The 18,890-nt window shown below is 44.4% G+C and overlaps 7 protein-coding genes across 7 annotated transcripts; 3 read left to right on the top strand and 4 right to left on the bottom strand.

Moving 5' to 3' along the window:
• Window positions 1-75: 75 nt before the first annotated feature.
• Window positions 76-1,831, bottom strand: BO95DRAFT_500959 (histidine phosphatase family protein; the record flags this gene model as incomplete). The annotated part of the gene is made up of 3 exons (XM_025590998.1): window positions 76-1,423; window positions 1,479-1,632; window positions 1,696-1,831. The coding sequence occupies 3 exons, from the start codon at window positions 1,829-1,831 to the stop codon at window positions 76-78; spliced, it is 1,638 nt and encodes a 545-aa protein (XP_025440312.1).
• Window positions 1,832-2,611: 780 nt separating this feature from the next.
• BO95DRAFT_465519 (uncharacterized protein) lies at window positions 2,612-2,862 on the top strand (the record flags this gene model as incomplete). Its single annotated transcript, XM_025589141.1, has 2 exons — window positions 2,612-2,620; window positions 2,692-2,862. The coding sequence occupies 2 exons, from the start codon at window positions 2,612-2,614 to the stop codon at window positions 2,860-2,862; spliced, it is 180 nt and encodes a 59-aa protein (XP_025440311.1).
• Window positions 2,863-4,142: 1,280 nt separating this feature from the next.
• Window positions 4,143-5,184, top strand: BO95DRAFT_433601 (uncharacterized protein; the record flags this gene model as incomplete). Its single annotated transcript, XM_025585103.1, has 2 exons — window positions 4,143-4,374; window positions 4,424-5,184. 2 exons carry the CDS (start codon window positions 4,143-4,145, stop codon window positions 5,182-5,184), a joined length of 993 nt encoding a protein of 330 aa, XP_025440310.1.
• A 542-nt stretch (window positions 5,185-5,726) lies between these two features.
• BO95DRAFT_433600 (uncharacterized protein) lies at window positions 5,727-6,161 on the bottom strand (the record flags this gene model as incomplete). Its single annotated transcript, XM_025585102.1, has 1 exon — window positions 5,727-6,161. One exon carries the CDS (start codon window positions 6,159-6,161, stop codon window positions 5,727-5,729), a length of 435 nt encoding a protein of 144 aa, XP_025440309.1.
• A 1,485-nt stretch (window positions 6,162-7,646) lies between these two features.
• Window positions 7,647-8,346, top strand: BO95DRAFT_465516 (uncharacterized protein; the record flags this gene model as incomplete). Its single annotated transcript, XM_025589140.1, has 4 exons — window positions 7,647-7,672; window positions 7,827-7,933; window positions 8,023-8,122; window positions 8,226-8,346. 4 exons carry the CDS (start codon window positions 7,647-7,649, stop codon window positions 8,344-8,346), a joined length of 354 nt encoding a protein of 117 aa, XP_025440308.1.
• A 688-nt stretch (window positions 8,347-9,034) lies between these two features.
• Window positions 9,035-10,403, bottom strand: BO95DRAFT_454701 (uncharacterized protein; the record flags this gene model as incomplete). The annotated part of the gene is made up of 5 exons (XM_025588277.1): window positions 9,035-9,175; window positions 9,245-9,468; window positions 9,497-9,719; window positions 9,767-9,910; window positions 9,936-10,403. 5 exons carry the CDS (start codon window positions 10,401-10,403, stop codon window positions 9,035-9,037), a joined length of 1,200 nt encoding a protein of 399 aa, XP_025440307.1.
• A 1,768-nt stretch (window positions 10,404-12,171) lies between these two features.
• Window positions 12,172-13,874, bottom strand: BO95DRAFT_433598 (uncharacterized protein; the record flags this gene model as incomplete). The annotated part of the gene is made up of 2 exons (XM_025585101.1): window positions 12,172-13,491; window positions 13,551-13,874. The coding sequence occupies 2 exons, from the start codon at window positions 13,872-13,874 to the stop codon at window positions 12,172-12,174; spliced, it is 1,644 nt and encodes a 547-aa protein (XP_025440306.1).
• Between the last annotated feature and the right edge of the window lie 5,016 nt (window positions 13,875-18,890).

The following is an 18,890-nucleotide window of genomic DNA, read 5'->3' as shown; positions in this document are numbered from 1 at the left end:
CAGTGAGGTTACCACATGTGGTGAGCCAGGGATTTTATTGAATCGTGCCCGTACATATCCCAACCACCTACCTACTTACGCAGGAACACCGTCTGTGACAGCGCCCCACCCCTTCATCGTCCAGTTCCCAAAGCAGGCATACTGATACTGCGCCTCCGCCAGACTTTGCCGCTGGATCTTCAAGAAGGTCGACAGCTCACACCACCCGTCCTCGCGGTACTCGCACTCGTCGAAGCTAGCGTGAAGCGGAATGGTGCGCTGGTTCTGAATGAAGTGCACATACTGGGTCGGGCCGCTACCGGTCACGTAGTCGCCGTTCTTGCTGGCAGCCTTGGACGATGACCGCTTGGTCGAGACCCTGTGCGGCGCGCTGATGATCTCGATGTTTAGACGACCCGCGAAGGGCACGATGCGGCTGGAGTGGAACTGCTGGTCCTTGGTGGGGCCGGTGAGGGGCAGGGGATCGGCAAATTGCGTGAGCCCGAAGGCTGTCAACACGGAGACGATGTTGGCGTCGTGGGTGAACTCCAGGTACAGCTTCTGGTCGAGCGGGAAGGTGACGGGGTTCGTGTCGAGCGTCAAGTTCGCCCCGGTGGTATTTGCGGGAACCTCGAGAAGATGGCCCTCCACGCGCGCCAGGAACTCTTCCACGAAAGCGATGCCCTGCGCGCGGCCGGTGGGGCTGTGGAAGCCGGAGAGCCCCGCGAACTCGAGGTCCATGAGATAGGCCCAGTTCTCCCAGTCCTCGTACGTGAACAGCTGGCAGAAATCACTGTAGCCGAAGCTGATCGTCTCGTAAGGGCAGAGCGCCTGCGCGTGGTACGTGTCGGTGACCGTCCAGTTGTAGCTTCCCGTCAGATGTCGCAGCTCGGCGGTGCGCTCCTGGAGATAGGATGCCATCCAGGTGCCCACGGGGACTTGGACGGATTCCATCATGGTCTCTGACGCCTTGGTGCAGGCGGACTGCCCCGTGGTCGCTGGGTCGATGGTGGCCAGGATGTTGGCGTGGTCCCGCCAATTCAGCCCGAAGAAGCCCGCCAGGAAATTCTCGCAGCTCTCGAGCATCCGCGCCTGCAGGGTCGTGCGCACCACGAGCTTTGAGGTGCGGTTGCTATTGTCGTACAGGTGGCCGTAGTTGTAGAAGTTCAGAACACCAGCGTCGAATAATTCCTGACGGCCTTGCGGGACAAGGATCTCCTTGCCCAGGTTGTATGACCACTGGTTCAGGAACTCAAGCTTGCCGGAGAAGACGTGGCCCTTGGCGGCTGCATTGGCGATCGCAGCGCCCCAAGTATCCAGGCCCTCAGATGAAGAGGGATATCGCGCCCCGTGACGTTGGAGCATGTGCATTTGGGTGATGTGCGCACCCTTTGGCAACGGATATTCGTTTACCCCGAAGCCCTCGGGCGGCGAAAAGTAAGGACTGTTGGGGAGAGTCAGTTATCATCCACATGTAATGCTGATGGAATCAATCCTACCTCAGGTCACCCATGAGGTGAAATATGTTCCTCCCCTTCGCACCCTGAATGGACTCCGAGGTCTCCAGCGGAGCGTTGGGAACATAGGTAGCATCCCCGAAAGGTGCAGGGTTGCTTTCGGCAAGGAAAGGCGCAGCACCGGTTGCGACAGTGCCTAGTTAGTACCATGTCAGTGGCTCTGGTTGTTTTGAATGGAATGAAGATCAATGGTGCCAACCAGCATAGAGATTAGGCGAGGTTTGGAACCAATTAGGCTGAGTGGGAGTCGCTCTCTGGTGAATCGCACTGGCTTCAACCGCGGTGGTGAATGCCACAGAGAGAACGAATGACTTGAGTGTATACATGGCCGTCATGAATCCTCAAGCTCTTTGTACACTAAATCCCATCTAGCCTTGTCCGTCGAGTCTTTTATACATTGATTGATCGTATATGTCGCAAATTGTACGAATCAGATTAGACCGCCTACAGGTCGGCTGTTGTGGTGGAATCATGGTTTTCGAAGGGTGACTGCACTGGAGAACCGGAATGAAGACAAGAACTACTTACCCTGCAATCAACATCCTCCCGCTCACCACGTGGGATAAAAGCGACATTGAACAGAGAGGGCATTCCGGCGGTTTCGTGCATCAATCTGACCCTGTTTCTGTAAGCGAAGCTATACTAGCAGAGCCCGAGTCAGCACGAAGTCCAAAGTCTCGTTCCGCCTCGCAAGCCATTGGATCCAACGAAACCTAATCATTAGCCGAGATTATCTAACTGGTTAGCGAGACCACGTGCGAGACAGCCTGCGCGAAGTAGCCGGTGCAAATGTCACGACCTCGAGTTTGACCAATGAAACTCGACGAAGGGAGACCGTGCTATCGATAGATAGCCCTGAAAATGCCAAGCCCAGGACTGGGGAAATTACCCGGACCCCCAGGAAACCTAACTTTGTTTTTTTCCTTGTGGTGTCTTCCGAGTCTTCCGTGACCGCAGTGCTTTATCTGAGTTCCTTCAGGCGATCCGCACACAACAACTCCCATCTCGTAGATGTGATGTCTCTTCAAGCATATCTTCGTTCTTTTCCTGCCCCGGCGTTTCTCTTTTTTCTTTGTTTTTACTCTGTCGTGTGCAGCGAAATCAAGCCTATGTGAATGCTTGACGTGCGTTTAATCCGCCGCCCGCCGCCAGTCGCTTTTCCTTTCCTCTTCCCTTTCCCCACCGCATCGGCCAGAACATCTCGCTGCTGAACATGAAGACCCCCTTCGCCATGATCGTGGGCCAATTTGACTTCCACGATGCATATGCTGAACATGATCGCTTGCATCCGTCCAACGGCGGCATTGGGACCGCTTTCGGGGAGCGGGCCTACGTGGCTCGGAAGGGCGCCGGCCATCTCGCTTAGGGCTTCCCATGCAAAGTCACTCTGCGGAAGAACCTCCAGACAAGTGATGTAGACGTCTAATTTTTATAGTCCGGGAAGCTTAGTTCCAACTCGTCATGTAGTTTAGATGTAAATCCTCAGTATCACCTCACGATGGTCTAATTTCGACTCACAACCATCGTCATTCAGGAGGCTTTACACTGCCAGTGAGCTCTTTTCGTTAATCGGGCTATGTTTAGGAGCAAGTATGGTGTATAATACCTGACTCTACCGTGTCTTTCGATGCGCTGGTCTCGATTTGCCCTATTTGAAATTGGCATAAGGTGCCTTCGCCCCTTCTGATGTAGATTGCAGTAAGGTCCAAACACGGGATTTCTGGTTGCTGTGTGCGAGTCGAGAGACTGTCGAAGATTGCTCCGGGATCAGGAAGTACAGGTGTTGAAGCAGCATCTCTCAATCCAGCCATTTGAAAAGTGGGCAGTGGGAGCCATGCAATGTTCTCCGCTGGGGATCCTGGTTCCCGATATCATCATCGGTCGGACCTCGCTTGTACACCACGAGGGACCCCGTTGAGTATCTTCAAGGAAACCATTCTCAAGATATCTAGCACCTACGCAAGGCCGAGCCTCAGCCTTTCCAGCTTCGGCGGGCACTTTTTCATGGTCCGGAGGGATAGTTTGCTTGGGCTTGTCGCGATGAACACCTGAGAAAAGGTTACAAAGCGGCCAGGCGAATTCCCGCTGCCTGACTCCTAAGGTATCCACATATTCTAGACCTTTTCTATAGCACTTCGTGACTAGTTGAGTTGGCAGAGAAACTCTCAGACGAATAAAGACAGGCAAGCGCTATGTAATGATGACCGGATAACTTCCGTCTGGAGCAAAGAACCAAAGCTCGGTCGTTTCAGCCTGGCCTACCTTGTTCGATCAATATTCAGGCTCTGCTGGAACGTTTCCGACAAATAACAAGGGACTTGGACCCGGTCAATAGGCTAACAACCTCGGCCAGTGGCAAAGAAACATCGCGGATTGTGGAGAGAAGAATGGATACAATTCATGTGAACGTGTGTGCCTTTGTGCAGGGGTTTTAGCACCGCCCATCGACTCGAGCCATGAAAGCAAGGCAAAGGGCACTCTCCAGGAGATAGATGGACTTATAGCTCTCCCTACTTGCCTTTACCGAGTTTGGAGGGGCTGGAGCGAGTAATATAAATACAGGGAGCCCTGTCCGGGCTTGTTCAGCCACCTTCACCAACAACTCCACACGATTCAATCATCCTCATTACCGATCGCTTTGAAACAATGTCTGAGTTCAGTCCGAGGGAAATCCTCGACCCGACAGTGTATTTCATGGGTGAATTTACCTTGGAGGGCGAGCGATTTTCTGGTCCCATTTGCCGACGGCCCCTGCCGCCGACGACCTCCAAGGCTAAACCGTTCGAATACACCGGCCAACCAGCAAACCTGGACTTGATTGAACAGATCGCAGAGCTCCTGGAAAAGAACAAGATACCATTTCATGTGGTCAATGACGGTATATGGCGTCACTTTGGCTGCCAGAATCCTATCAACTCCCTCGACAGTCATCCCGCAGTCCCTGCAGAAGCAGGCGGTCCAGGTCTTGCGCAAGGCTAACTTCGACGATAGCTGCCGCCGGATTGAGAATATATGTCTAGCTCGGTGGGTGCCCGCTCATGTCTTCCACCTCCAGCCGGCAGCTCCGGGGGAAGAGCTCCATGTGGATCTGAACCTGTTCAGCCACGAGGACTGGTTCCCGAACGTGAAGCTTCCGGCCTGTGGTCCGCTGGCCGAAGATGATGAGACTTATCTGGTCTCGACCGATACGCGTCTCGCCTCGTGCGAGCAGGCCAACTACGAGGTCAAGTTGTTCCAGCCGGCGCGGATGGTGGAGGCCATAATCCGCCTCGCCAACCGCGACTATTACCCGTACGGGCCCCAGCATCTGGACTACATCCCATTGTCCGACAGCTGCAAGTGGGTGGAGGAGCTCTCCAACATTTTCTCCTCGTTGATCCCGGAGAAAGAAGAGGACAGTACTGCTGCTGGTGCTGGGGAGCCCCGCAGCGAGCCCCCGCCTCCCTGGGCCCGTGCTCGCATGAACGAAGCCTTTACCGAAGCGCCTGAGCTCACCCTGAGGGGTCTGGATCCTCGATGGCTTCGCCTCGAAGATTTCCACCGGCCATGGTTTTTCTACTTAAAGATGCTCAGCCACCTGCAGGATACCTCGGGAGACAAGACCTCAGAAAGGGGGGTGAAGGTTCATCCCTTCCGAGTCGCCTTCCACGCGTGTACTGGCTTCGCTGAGTTGTCCTGGCTCCCTTGATCCCTTAAAAATCACGGCGTCTTTCCGGAAGACACCAGTCCCTTCCCGATGAAGAGTATCCTGGCTTAGCAGACTTTGATTGATCGCTTCCCGCACCTGGAGGAGAAGATCGATACTGCCCGGAGAAGGGACGTGGACGAGTGGCTGACTCCCTAGGACTACAAGAATGCCATCAGCTGGCGCAGGCGCGAACGTACATGGGATTATGATTGAAGACACCCAAGAATACCACCTCACAAAGGCAACCCCTAGGTACTTTAGCTTAGCTTAGGTTATCACTACCAGCACCACTAGGCACTACTAGGGAATACTAGGTAGTTGCTTCAGGATTTTCTTTCCATCCACTCTCCAGTCTAGACACCACCTCCTTGTGGAGTCCATGGATATAAGTTAGAACTAACTACAACCCCAATGAATGGTTTTACAACTAAGATAAGATACCCCAATCTCAGTAAGAGAAAGAACAAAGATAGAATGCCAAAGACTCCAAGACTGTTCGAGAACAAAAGTGACCACAAAAGGGACCCCCGGGTCTTTGTAGCTCACGGCCACAGCCCCGCGATCCACGGGAGGCACAAGCAGAGTCCTGCCACAAAACAAAACCCTGCCACAAAACTCAAATCCTCCGGATTATCCAAGCTAGGGATCTCATCTAGTCCTGACTCCTCCTGGCTTTGGCTTCCCTGGGGTTCAGGAAGAGGCTTCGACGCCTGAAGCGCCGCCATGATGCGCTCCGCGCTCCAGGTCACCCCGTACCTGCCGACTGCCGTACGTAGTTGCTCCGTGATGGCCTTCCGCGGAATGCGCGGGGCATCTTTGCCAACCTCGGCAATTTTCGTCCACCCACATTCCCTGTCGAAGTTCTGGCCAAGGCCCAGTCGGTCCCGGGGGATCAAGTGTACCGGGGCCATGACGAATTCTGTCGAGAGGGAGTCGTAATGTAATTGACTGTCGTTCAAGTGGAAGTACCCGGCCATCCCTCTTTCAGAGCATACTTAATTTTAAGGTACTATACTAGATATATACTAGGTACATACTGGGTATATACTAGGTATGTACTAGGTAACTAGTAGTTCCTCCAAGAGAGCCTGGAATCCACCATCTTCACGCTCCAGGCTTCCATCAATACCCTCCAACTCCAGTAAGCATGAAGCATTGACTTTCGAGTCTTCTCACCCGTGTCAGGTATTCATAGCTAGGATAGCCTATTGCGCTGAAAACCACTATCAACATCCTGACACATATTTATTAATAGCTGCAGAGGTATTTATCGAGAGTTGAACTTTAGTGGTGATGTTAGATTGATGATCGGCTGAAGTCCTTGGTGGCCAGATGGGCGGAGCGATTTCTACTGATAGTGAGCATCACCACGCCTACAACATTGACTTATGGAAGTAACTCGGCTGTCCACAGATGATTGTTACTTACATGATTTAAGTGAGCCGATAAGGAGGTGAAAGCAATGTTACTGCGAAACTTATATAACATGATAACCTGCCTAGACACGCACATAGTGGCTCGGTGACCCGATGAGCCGGAAAGCATAACCTCGTTCGCGCTGTGTTACTGCTATCCTTAGTCCTCTCCCTTCTGACCTTCTTGATATTCTTTGCTTGGTGAGCAGCCCTGAATATTGCTGTGGAGACTGACATAGTTTATACTTAGTTGCTGACTGGGCCAATCTCGTGTTTCTGCGTGCGATACGAGCAATTCATTCCCAACTTGAGAAATCTCTCCATGCCGTGTGCACTGTGAGGTTTGAATGTGAGCTCTTCTTTCTCGTGGAGTTTCGCATCTTTCTGTGGCTTTTTGCCTTGTTCTGAGCATGTACTCTCTCCGAAGCGTTTCACATACTGGAGGTATGTCGTAATACTGTATTAAACAACGTCATATTCACCCCATCGCATGACAATGATTTGAAGCCTGTAGACATAATGTAAGCATACTTCTTTCTGATTATTTGTGTATCATATCCATGCTATTGCACTGCTCTCGTATGCAAATAAACCTTGCCACCCATGATCTATGTATCGTCTAGACGCAAGCTCGGTCAGATTTCGAATTTTTACGTAATTAGTTTATTCGGATACAGCAGGAATTTGGGTTATAGAAGTCCGCATACTGCTTGTAACTAGGCTGCAGAAGATATTGCTTGTTCATTGTAACGTTACACCATGAACTCTTATGAACTATGCAGTTCGCGCGTCGTACAACCTTGAGATCTACTGCTGAACACGAGATCCAGCATAGAGAATTCTTCTATGATAGGGCTGACATTGTCCTGTGCTGACGCCAGCCTGACTACAGGCCACTTCTCAAAACAATAACAAAATCGATTTGCGCGCCATAGTTGAGCGTTTGGCTTCTAAGCCTGATCTATAAATTCGGGGCTCTCCACCTCTCTAACCATCATCCTCCTCATCAAGTTTTTATACTACAAACAAGCCAGCCAACCCGCCATCATGAGTGACTTCATCGGATCAAACAAGTATACCATCACGCCCCGCCACACCGACAAGAAACTCGACCTATACTAGGGCAGCAAGAATGACGGGACCACGCTGCAGATTTAGTATGGTCTTTCTCTGGCTCCCGCCGTTCAACTCTGTTTTGTCGGGGACCGAACTGACCTCTCATTGTAGCGAGTCGCAGCCTGGCAATCCGAACCAGGAGTTTGTTTTTGCCGATGCGGGCAACGACGAGTACCTGATTCTGAATCGGGGTACCGGCACGTACATGACTGCTAACAGTATGAAAGAAGTCCCTTTTCCCCTACCTTCTGCCCCCCACCCCACCCACCTCGAGCTCCGATGGGAATCTTTCTAATACATTCGATAGGTGAAACTGACGCCCCCGTCACTGGCAATCTCCTCCCACCCGTTGACGAGAGGGTGCGCTGGAAGGTGGTTCCTGTTCGCAGTGGAAGTGGAGCCTACAAGTAAATGACACCCTCTTCTTGGGAGCAAACCTCTTGCCTTGATTCCCCCATGAAAGTTTCACGCGCTAACTGTGTCTGGATTGGGAGATTCCAGCCTTTACAGTGTTGCCTATCCGGACCTTGTGATGGATACCTTCCGGGCCGGGACTGACAACGAGACTCCGATCGTTCTCTGGACCAACAATGGAGAACAGAATCAGCAGTTCTTTTTGAGACTCCCCTGAGTGGGATGCTGGCCCGTCCGAGGAGCGCGGTGGCCGACGGGGCTTGGCAGGTCGCATATATGCCTGTAATTCGGGTCGGAGAGAGAGAGAGAACGGACTGAGGGTGTGTAATGTACCTGTGGGCCCCAGCTACCGCGCAGTTGTGGTGACCATCTGGCCTTATCTGCGTTTGATTGTTTCTCGTTGATTTTGTCTCGTCCGTCGTTTCGCGGCATGTGGACCCACACAGTCGTTTGAGGCCAGGATAGGTAGTGAATCAAGTTTGCATAGCTCGAACTTTGGAGATACCACTTCTAGCCTCGTCGGAAAACAGTGCAAGAGTCTGCTGTCGTAGGGTTTCGCTCTGCAGAATCGACAGCGTATGTGCTCACTGCCGTCGGGCGTTTATACCTGTGTACACTAATAATCACGCCGTTCGGACACGCATTAGATAATTACGAGGGAGAGAATTGCGCTCAACGCACACTCCAACTTCTACCGCAGGTACAGGAGATCGACGCCCGGTTTCGACAAATTTTAACCAGCAGAAGTGGATTGGCCGTTCGGCTGCTGTCTTTAAAGAATTCAGAACTAGGACCATGTAGACCTGATTGGTCATAAGAGAGCCGATTCAGTGATCAAGCACGATCTATCACCGTCCGTGAATCCTATGTTTCAGGGATGCGGCAATGATAAAAACCTCCCCTGCTTAGCGGTCTGCCTGATATCTAGAGGCATTGCCCTTTTGACTTCCATCTTCGCTGCTAGTCCAGTATTGTAGTTGTGGGCGACATGGGAGATCTGAATACCTTAGGCACTCCCGCTCTAGCACTTGTCCATTCTTTCTTCTCTAGGTTTTGGTCACAGAGCATCTGGCTACGACCCTCCATGCTTTATGTCGCTCTCGCTGACGGCTCACTGCCTCCCTGTCCAAGCGCTGAGTAGAGCCTAGAGTTCTCGGCGCCTCTTCACGGAGCGTATCGTAGACAGCTGGACATATCACAGAATGTGTTATTTCGATGGCTTTCGGCGCAGTCGCAAACCAGATCGGAACTGCAACCAATGCCCCAAGCCCTGTTAGAGCGCCCGCGCCCACGCTCACGCCCAGAGCGAGACAAGCACCGATGGCACCCCACCCCACTGCTGGGCATTGTTCTGACAAGTGCGGCACCTGCAGCTATTGTATCCCAGTGTCCAGGATTGAGGAAGGAGCCCCGGGGGTGCAGCGGGGGTGCAGCGGGGAGGTTCATCTCGACGACCATTTTGCCATGATAGAGTTCGCCCTCGATTCGAAGTGGATACAGGTCAGCTGGGAAATGCAACGGCTCACGGATGCATAGTTTGTACCAAGATGGGACCAGCACATGGAAAACAATGTCCTTACCATAGTCCAACTCTGCCGTCAATCGTCGTCGGTATTTTGCATATCCTGGCCAAGCACATCGAAGTTCTTTCTCTTCATGCAATACTCGAGCGGAAGGGGGCTCTCGCTCGCCAGTCGGTCGAATGCGAGGTACCAGATTGTGTCCCGGTGGAAGACGAAAACTCGATGATAACGCCGGTCAACAGGCGCAATGTCTCCGAACTTAGATTGAACGAGATCGTAATACATGTCTGCCGTGGCCATCTGGCCCGCTGCTACCCGATGCCGTAGGACAATTACCGTCGCGGAGCTCGGTGGAAATATAATTCAGTTCTTTGATCACCTGAGCCACTTGTGTGGCTTGGACGATTTGGGGTCCGTGGATTCTCACATGGTTGACAACTGGATTGCAAATGCCGTGGGCGGCTTGGGAGTTCTCGATGCGGCTCACTGCGATGTTGTTGCTGCTGCTGCTGTCTAGTCCTAAGCTCGGACCTGGGAGGCTAGCACCGGCCACCAGTGTCTCTGGGAGAGAAGCGTTTGAAGTATCGACAGCTATCGTTATCAATGTGATTCTTGTCATCATTTCCACGGTCATGCGGCTAGCAATAGCTTCAAGGTCTTCGTCTGGTGTGTACCCCATGGACTCGGAAGACCGAATGAGGTATCGATATAAGCCCCGGCAACCGCGCGCAGAGAGGCTTAGAGCTTTCATAGCTGCCACGTACGGCCCGGTACCAGGAACAAGGGCGAGAATGGTCAAAGCCTCGTCAACTTCGCGTGCAGCTGGCTCCACTATAGGCCCCACGATTTTCGCCACCTCTCTGGGGTGTTTAACCAGCACATCACCGACGAACTGGGCATATGCTTCGTGGGGAAAGCGGTCTGGATAAAGATGTTTGACAAGGCTGCCAGTCAGAGGTTGTACCTGCAACCATGCCGGCCATGTTGTTGGTGGTCTTCAGCTTGAGGCTTCTATACCTTGGAATTCGACTCCAAATTCATCTGCAGAAATTTTGAGGTGAGAGCTCGTCAGCGGCCATGGCCGGTTCAAGTAGGTGAGTACGTTGTATAGAGTCACCTTGTAACGCTCTCTTTGCGTCAGCTCGCGGGAACCACTGTCTGCATGCAGACAGGGCGTTCTACTCGCGATAGAACACGTAGCTCTAAGACGACGTTCAGCAGGAAGGACCGGAATCCACGGCGCTATAAAGCCCTATTAACGCGGGGCATTAGCGCCGATTCGGTCTGAAGTCACATGTAGTATTAAGTACCTGGTACTCTCATTGCAAGCGCTGGACTTTAGAGCTAGCTAGCTGTGACCGGGCCAGGAATTATTATCTGGGTCGGCTCTTATTGGGTCAGGATTTCTACTGTCGTAAGAATTCCGGAATAGTGTTAATGCTTATCAAATTTCTGAAAGTTACAGGCAAGTCTGACAAAAAAGAATGAAATAAGGACATTTCAACCGGAAGTGTTCATTCTTTTTCCAGCAGAGTTAAAATAAATGAAAAGACCAAAAACATACAACAGAAGGGATTCGCTGGTGGTCACCCACCCAACTACTAACCTCCCGGCGTGTGGCTTGAGTACGGCTGAGCGGACGGGAAGCCCTATTTTCCACACCCTGTGGTCGTATGTAACTGTCAAGGATACTATTCGAGATATGTGGAGTGTTTGACCAATCAAATTGTCCGATCACCATCGTATTATACACCTGTACCGAACTAGAAAGAGGATTGGCTTGGCTTCATAGATGCGGCCGTTGGAATCCTCTGTAGGCGCATCAACTCCCATCACAATGGTACGAGTTGCTGGCTGTATATCGGATTGGAAATGCTGCTCAACACGAGGGACAGACCCGAGCATTTGTTGCTAGGTGACATACACATCGTACCACGAGGTAGTCTCCAGCCCCAACACCAAAAACATCTCGGAATAGGGGACCATAATATGCCTATAGATAGCGATAAGCCTGCCTCGGGAACGAGCCGGATACACGGATTCTGGCCCCGTAATTACGGTCTTTGGCTTGATAATGCAGGCTGGTTCTGTTGATTTGGTCCCCAATCTCGTGTCGTGGTATTAAGGCTCGAACATAAAACAAACAAACAAAGAAAACTCTATTCTCTGTCAGGTGGAGATTGAAGGTGTCGAACCTTGGTGTTCCAGCTGAGCGTAAAAAAAACACGGGATTACGAACCTTGAACTTTATCCCAGAGACCAGAACTCGGCTTTATGCAATTTCAAGGTAATATTTCAAATAAGAAGCAGCTTAATATGACAGCTGAGCAGGATATAGATAATTTGAATGCTACTTATAATTTCAAGCCTCTGAATGTGTTCGTTTTCAGTTACCATCACCTAATTCAGATCCATTCTTGCTCGCGGTTGGCACAGTGCTGTCGTAGCATAGTATCTCTTGCGCGTCTGACCACAGATGCAATTGATCAATTGATTAACACTGACACGCGCGAGGTAGTTTAGTCCAGGTCGCGCATAATCTCGTTCAGAGAACTCAGATTCTGTGACGATAATGCGACGATGGACTTAACATCCTCCACATCTCGCAGGCTGATGTACCTTCGTACGGTTCCCAAGTCATGGTTGAGTTGGTTACCCTCCAACAGGGTTACTTTTCTTTCCCCAATAATTTTCAAGCCCACGCTTTTAGCTTCAACCCACTTACCAGTGGTGAGGGGGAACCAATAACACCATTCAACAGTTTTTGGCCCAGCATTTGGCCCTCCTTTCGGTCGATGGATGTCTGATGGATTGCCTTCGTAGTCTCCTACGTCTTCTCCCTTGCCCGACGTGTTGAACAACACCCGACATGCGGGGATCGAAATAGTTTCGTCATTGTACTTGACGGAAACCACACAGCAGTCATAGAGCTCCATAGCGTTACTTTCCGATCCCTTCAGCCATGCTGCAGCTGCCAACAGCGTATCACCTAGAATACCGGTAATGATGATACTTGATCTGTTCTCGAAATCGGAAGGCAATGCCCGTCGGATATCTGATTTGACAACCACATTATAACTCTGTAGCTCCTCCGTGTACGAGTAGCTACCGCGTGGGTGAAAGGTGATCTGATACCTCGCCAAAACCATTACCAGATGCCACAATTTCTTGCGTCCATCAATGGTCAGTTTGTCCAATGATTCCTTATCCGGCGGATGGCACCTGGGGTTATCCGCTCCCTCGGCGAAGTGGGAGAAGGCATGCCGCAATAGAACCCATACGACTTGAAACACAGTCCAGATACAGATGACGCTCTCCTTCTGCTTTTTCAGAAGGGAATAGCCGTAGGGCAGCGAGCAAGCGTACGCCAGTGCGCCAAGGCTCCATGCCACCTTCCACACGGTGCTGCGTCGAAAGTTCTGAGGGATGCCTAGATAGACCCTGCGGTCACCGGAGCCGGCTTTTCGGGCCGTCGGTAAGTCTCCCGCGATAATGTCCAGCACATGGCCGCGGCTCCGAGCGTCCTCGCAGTGCTCCCGGATTCTGCCTCTCCAGTGTAACACGACTGCATGGAGAAAGAAGACAGTGTAAGGCGCGATACTTGCAAGGCCAAGCCTCAGGGCATTGAGATAACACAAGACAACAAGCTCACTGAGCTTGGCCAGGGAGAAAGCTAGCCAAAAGAGCTCTTCCTTGGCTCTGGGCTCGTGCGAGCAACGAGTGTCAGAGAAGGAACACACTGTCAGAGCCTTGTCTTGCTTGCATTCCGGCACATCACGTAAAAGACTTTCAGTGTACGCATCCAATGCGTAGACATCGCGTGGGCAGCGATCTCCAGCCTTTGATTCTGGATTAGCACCGGTAGCAACAGGCACCATGGTCAGGTTAGGGGACGTACTCCATAGACCATTGCCACGGCGGTTGGTCCCAGCTCCCGCCTAGCTGACGCATCGCCGATCGTCGAATCGAGGAGCAGTCTGAATCCGAGAGCCGAGTCGGTAGACTCATCTCTCAACTTGATAGATTGCCGGAGCCAGTCAGGAATTGCCGCTGCAGAACACGCCTTCAAGACTTGCAGGGATCCAAACACACTCATCCCCGCCCAGGCCAAGCCGCTAGGTCCTTTTGCCCCTAACACCAACGGCGTCGCGTTGGACGAACCGATGATGGTGGCAATAGGAGCAAACTCAACCCATGACTTGGCAAATACTGATCCTGGCATGTCGGCTATTATATACAAGCCCGTTGACAGATACTGTTTGGCAGCGAGAGTCAAGCTGCATCATAACAAGACTCTAGAGAAGATTTTGTGAGTCAAAGCTCGATTATTTATAGAGAAAGGAATTCTTCGCAACAAAAGTAGGCTCAATAACTACTTTGGTGTAATTGTAGTGGTGACTTAGCGTTTACGCCATGATTTGATCTTTGATCTGCCGAAGGTGACAAAGCTACGACGCGAAAATTTAGGCTTGGATCTTACTATGCTTAGCGACCAAAGATTGAAGCCGTGTTCTGCGTTTGGGAATATGCTCATCTGACTCGCGAGACACCTCGATGATAGGTCCCATGTATCCAATGTAGGTTTCTGTTGGATATTAGTAAGACCAGTTAAGATCGTCGCTCGCTATTAATAGCCCATATAAAAATCAACTTATCTTAGACCGAACCAATCCTTTCGATCTAGACAGATCTAGACACGATATCACGACTTAACTAGCAGACAAGGGCGATGGAAAAATAATAAGTGCAGCTAGTCCAACATATTGTTTTAGTATCCATGGTTTCGAGACTCTTTTTCCAAAGGTGCCTCCTCAACCTTAAGATGCCCACCGCAGGCGATCAAAGACTTTGCTAGCTTTGATCAGGACCCAGTAACCTTCATACACCGTCCTAGCGAGACAATCTCGGTTGTCACCGTAGAATAGGGCAGTCCTTGGACTCATTTGTCGCCTTGTTAGTTGTGGGCATGTTGAGTTAATCTTGTGAGTCAAAAGGTCCGAAATAGTCGACAACGCCGCTCAAACAGCCCAAAAGTCCATAACTGACACGAGTAGCACTAGGAAGGTCTCGCTCCGCTTTTTGCAATAAGCGTTCCAAACCACGGCAAGCCGTGGGTTTCTTAATCCGTGATATATTAACCAGATTAGACACAATTATTAGCTGACTGTGCTGAGATCGCCAGGTCGAGATGGTGGGCTTTGGCTGGTCCAAATCTTCGTCATGACGCCATCCCGATAGGTCTCTAATAGAACCTCGACATATGATTCTGTTAGAAAATGGGGGTCTGTTGACATAGTTGTGCAATGGTACAAGGAGTTATACCATGAGGTTAAGATAAAATGTACAACATATTCTCTTGCAAAAAGGTTGTAAAACTTTTTTTAAAAGGATCTGTATAGGCGTTTCGGCCCCCTGGCTACTCGAGTTAGCATAAGCAAGATCAGCAAGCCAATGCTTCTTAGTTTTCTGGTCTGTTAAATATCTCCATATCAATTGGAATAAACCACTTGCGTATAAGATTTGATGGGTATCCTCGATTCGAATGCAGTTCTGTCGATGGAGTCTCTATTTGTAGGTTTAGTAGGGTTCTCTTTTAACGGCTACGAAAGCAGCCTCTGCTCTTTTGTGAGCCAAAGCCTTCTTTCCACTTAGAAGTATTCTCTGGCCGCTCGGCCGCCAAAGTACGCAGTAGTCAAAGGAAATTCTTAGCTTTAGATATTTTCTTGTCAAGTTTCTCTTATAGAAGAAAGCTCAGGAATAAAAAAACATACAACAGAAGGGATTCGCTGGTGGTTATCCACCCAACTACTAGCCTTCCAGCGTGTGGTTTGAACGCGGCTAAAAGACGGGTGGATACTGCTCGGATTAGAGTGGCTAACGGCCAGGTCAGGTCAGGTTAATTAGAATTTTTATACCTGACCGCCAGGTTATAGCCAGATTAAGAAAATTTATATACCTGACTATAATATAACTAAAAAACAAATAATTAACTATCTTAACTATTTTTAATATTAAGATTTTTCTACTATATTTATTTAGACTCTAGTATAGTTAAGATATATCTAAGTTAAGCAGTTATTAATCTGATTATCTTAACTATTATTTAAAAATATACAGAAATAAGCTTTTTAAATTAAAAAATAATAACTAAGAAAAGTATTAGTATCTTTTTTATTTCTATTTAAAAAAATTAATTAAAAAATCCTAGTAGTATTAATAAAATTTAGTTTTTTATAAAACTATTGTTTTTACAGTAAAAAATATATATAAATATATATAATTACAGCTCGGTTTGGATTGTATATTTTAGTTATATTATATAATAGTTAAAAAATTATATATTTATTATTAGTTAGACTATTAAAAATAAATATATTATTTTTATTTTATTATTTTTCTTCTTACTTCAGCTTAAATAGTTTATTATATTCTTATTTTTTATCTAAAAAAGCTAAATTATCTGTATTATAAATTAAACTTAAAAAAAAACCTGCTGTTAAGTTATAGACTAGCAGATATAAATAACAGTAAATAAAATAATAAAATAAATAATAAATTAGTAATATTTTAATAACTTATTTTTTTATTTTTAACTAGCTATTTAATTAGATTATTCTTAGATTTATAAATAAGATATAGCTTAAAGAGCTATAAAAAAATTTAAAAATAAAAAGATTTTTAAGTAGATTTAGAATTATATAATAAATAGTTAGAAGTAGTAGATTTAGTAAATTAAATAGATTAAATAAATTAAATAAATTAAATAAATTAAATAAATTAAGCAGGTTAAGTAGATTAAGCAAGTTAAATAAGTTAAATAAATTAAATAAATTAAGCAGATTAAGCAGGTCAAATAAATTAAATAAATTAAATAAATAAATCAGAAGAATTAGAGTTATATTATAATATTTATATAATATTATTTATATAATTTTTCTCGGCAACTGTACTTTCTAATAATTATTTAATTAAATATTAGATAATATATTTTTTAGAGAGTTTTATAAAAGTCTTTTCTAAGTCTTTTTTATTAATATAAGAATAATCTAATTAATTTAATTAATTTAATTTCTATAATTTTGGGCTTAAGATATAATTTTCTGTTTACTAGATTTTTTAAAATAAATAAAATACAGCAGGCGCTTTAATTATATTTAAAATATAATAGATTATATTTATATAAAAGTATATTTTAAAATAAAATAAATTATTTTTATAAAACTTTCTATTTTTATCTTTTTATATCTATTATTTATAGAGAAGTCTTAGAATTATAAGTTAATTATAATTATCTAGTTTATTTTTAAAGAATACTATTAAGCTTTTTTTTTCTGTTTTTTAGATTTTTATAAACTATAATAATATTCTAACTAAAATAAGCTTCTTAAACCAGATTTTTTTTTTCTAAATCTTTAGATTACACGCGTTGTAAAGAATCAGAAGATTATTTTATATTTAACTTATAAAAAAAAGCTTTTTATTTTCTAAAATTAATAGTAGAAAATAATCTTTTTTAAAGTCTGTATACAAGCTCGAAAACTGCTATTTTATTTTAATTAAAAGAAGATATTAATAATATAAAATAGTTTTTAAAAAAATATATTATTTTTTAATAGAACTTCTTATATCTACTATACTATATATTTTTATATTTTATAATATTCGGAAATTAAAAACTTAAAAATTAGTTTTATAAACTACTATTTTTATAAAAATTATAAGAAGAAAATATTATTAATAATATTTAAATAAATAATCAGCCAGATACTAAATAAAGAATTATTACAGGTATTTACTTATTTTTTAAAAATAAATCTTTTTTAATTATTATTTTTTCTAGGCCTCTGTAGTCTATAATAAACAGAATTTTTAAAATTAAGTTTTATATTTTATAATTATTTATTGCTTATTATTTCGAACTATTAAGTATATTTAATTTAAATAAATAATTAATTTTGCGGCTTTATTTTTTTATTAAAAATTAAGTTTTTTTAATTAAATATAGATTAAAGAATATCTTTTAGAGTTATTAAAAAATGTATATATACAGCTATTATTAAAGTTTTTAGATACTAGATAGATATTAATTATAATAAACTACTAGACCAGCTCTAATTAGAAAATATTTTTTATTTTAACTAGATATTTTTTAATAAAAAATATAGATTATTATAAAGTTTTACTAGACTTCCAACCGGTATTTAAATTTTATATTAATAAAAATCTAGTTATAATTATTCTATTAGTCTTATATAAATATAATTTATTTTATTAGTTGTTAGATATAATAACTAATAATATTAGTAATAATAATTTAATATTTAGTATAATCTTATCTAGACTTCGGACTTAATTTAGCTAGAATATTTAGCTTTATACTATTTTATTCTATTCTGATTTTATAATAATTATTTAAAGCTAGTATTATATATTTTATTTTATTTATATAATTCAATTTATAGTTAATACTCTTTTATAAAAACTTTAGATTAAAGCCTTAAATAGTACTGTTAAATATATATAAAAGATTTATAATAAAAGTTTTAAAGTCTTTTCTAATATTTTAAAAATTCTTAAAAAAATATATTCTAAAAGTTATCTATAAAAAACTAATATAAAAAACTTTTACTGTCTATAATAGAGACTATTTAGATTAGTTTTTTATAAATAGATCTTAAAAATCTTTTTTTAGTAATAGCTAATTTTACTAATTCTTAATTACAGATTCGGAAGATTATATAATTTATAAATATAAGTTTTTAATACCGTAAAAAATTTTAATTTATTTAATAATTTAAATTAGATTTAGTTTATTATTTTTTTTAACTATAAAACTTACTAGAACTTAATCTATCTTATAATTTATCAGATATTTAATTTTTATTAAATAATTAAGAGTTTTATTCAGTACTATAATTATAATAATATTAATTATTTTTATTCTATTATAATTAAGTAGAAATAAATAAAATATTTTCTTAAGTTTTTATATCTTTTTTTTTTTTATATTCTATCTATTTAAAAATAGTAGGCCTATTATTTATAAGATTTATAATATTTATAATAATTTTTTTAATTATTTAGATTATTTAATTAATTAACTAGTAAAAAAGCAGGTATTTTAAAAGAAAAAAATTCTTAAAAACTTACAAAATATATATTAAAAATTTTAAAAATATTATTATTATATTTATTAGACAGAAGACTATATTTATATAATTATAATTATTCTAAACCC

The sequence above is a fragment of the Aspergillus brunneoviolaceus genome (assembly GCF_003184695.1).
Source record: "Aspergillus brunneoviolaceus CBS 621.78 unplaced genomic scaffold BO95scaffold_50, whole genome shotgun sequence".
Lineage (NCBI taxonomy): Eukaryota > Fungi > Ascomycota > Eurotiomycetes > Eurotiales > Aspergillaceae > Aspergillus > Aspergillus brunneoviolaceus.
This window is presented reverse-complemented; position numbering and strand designations above follow the sequence as displayed.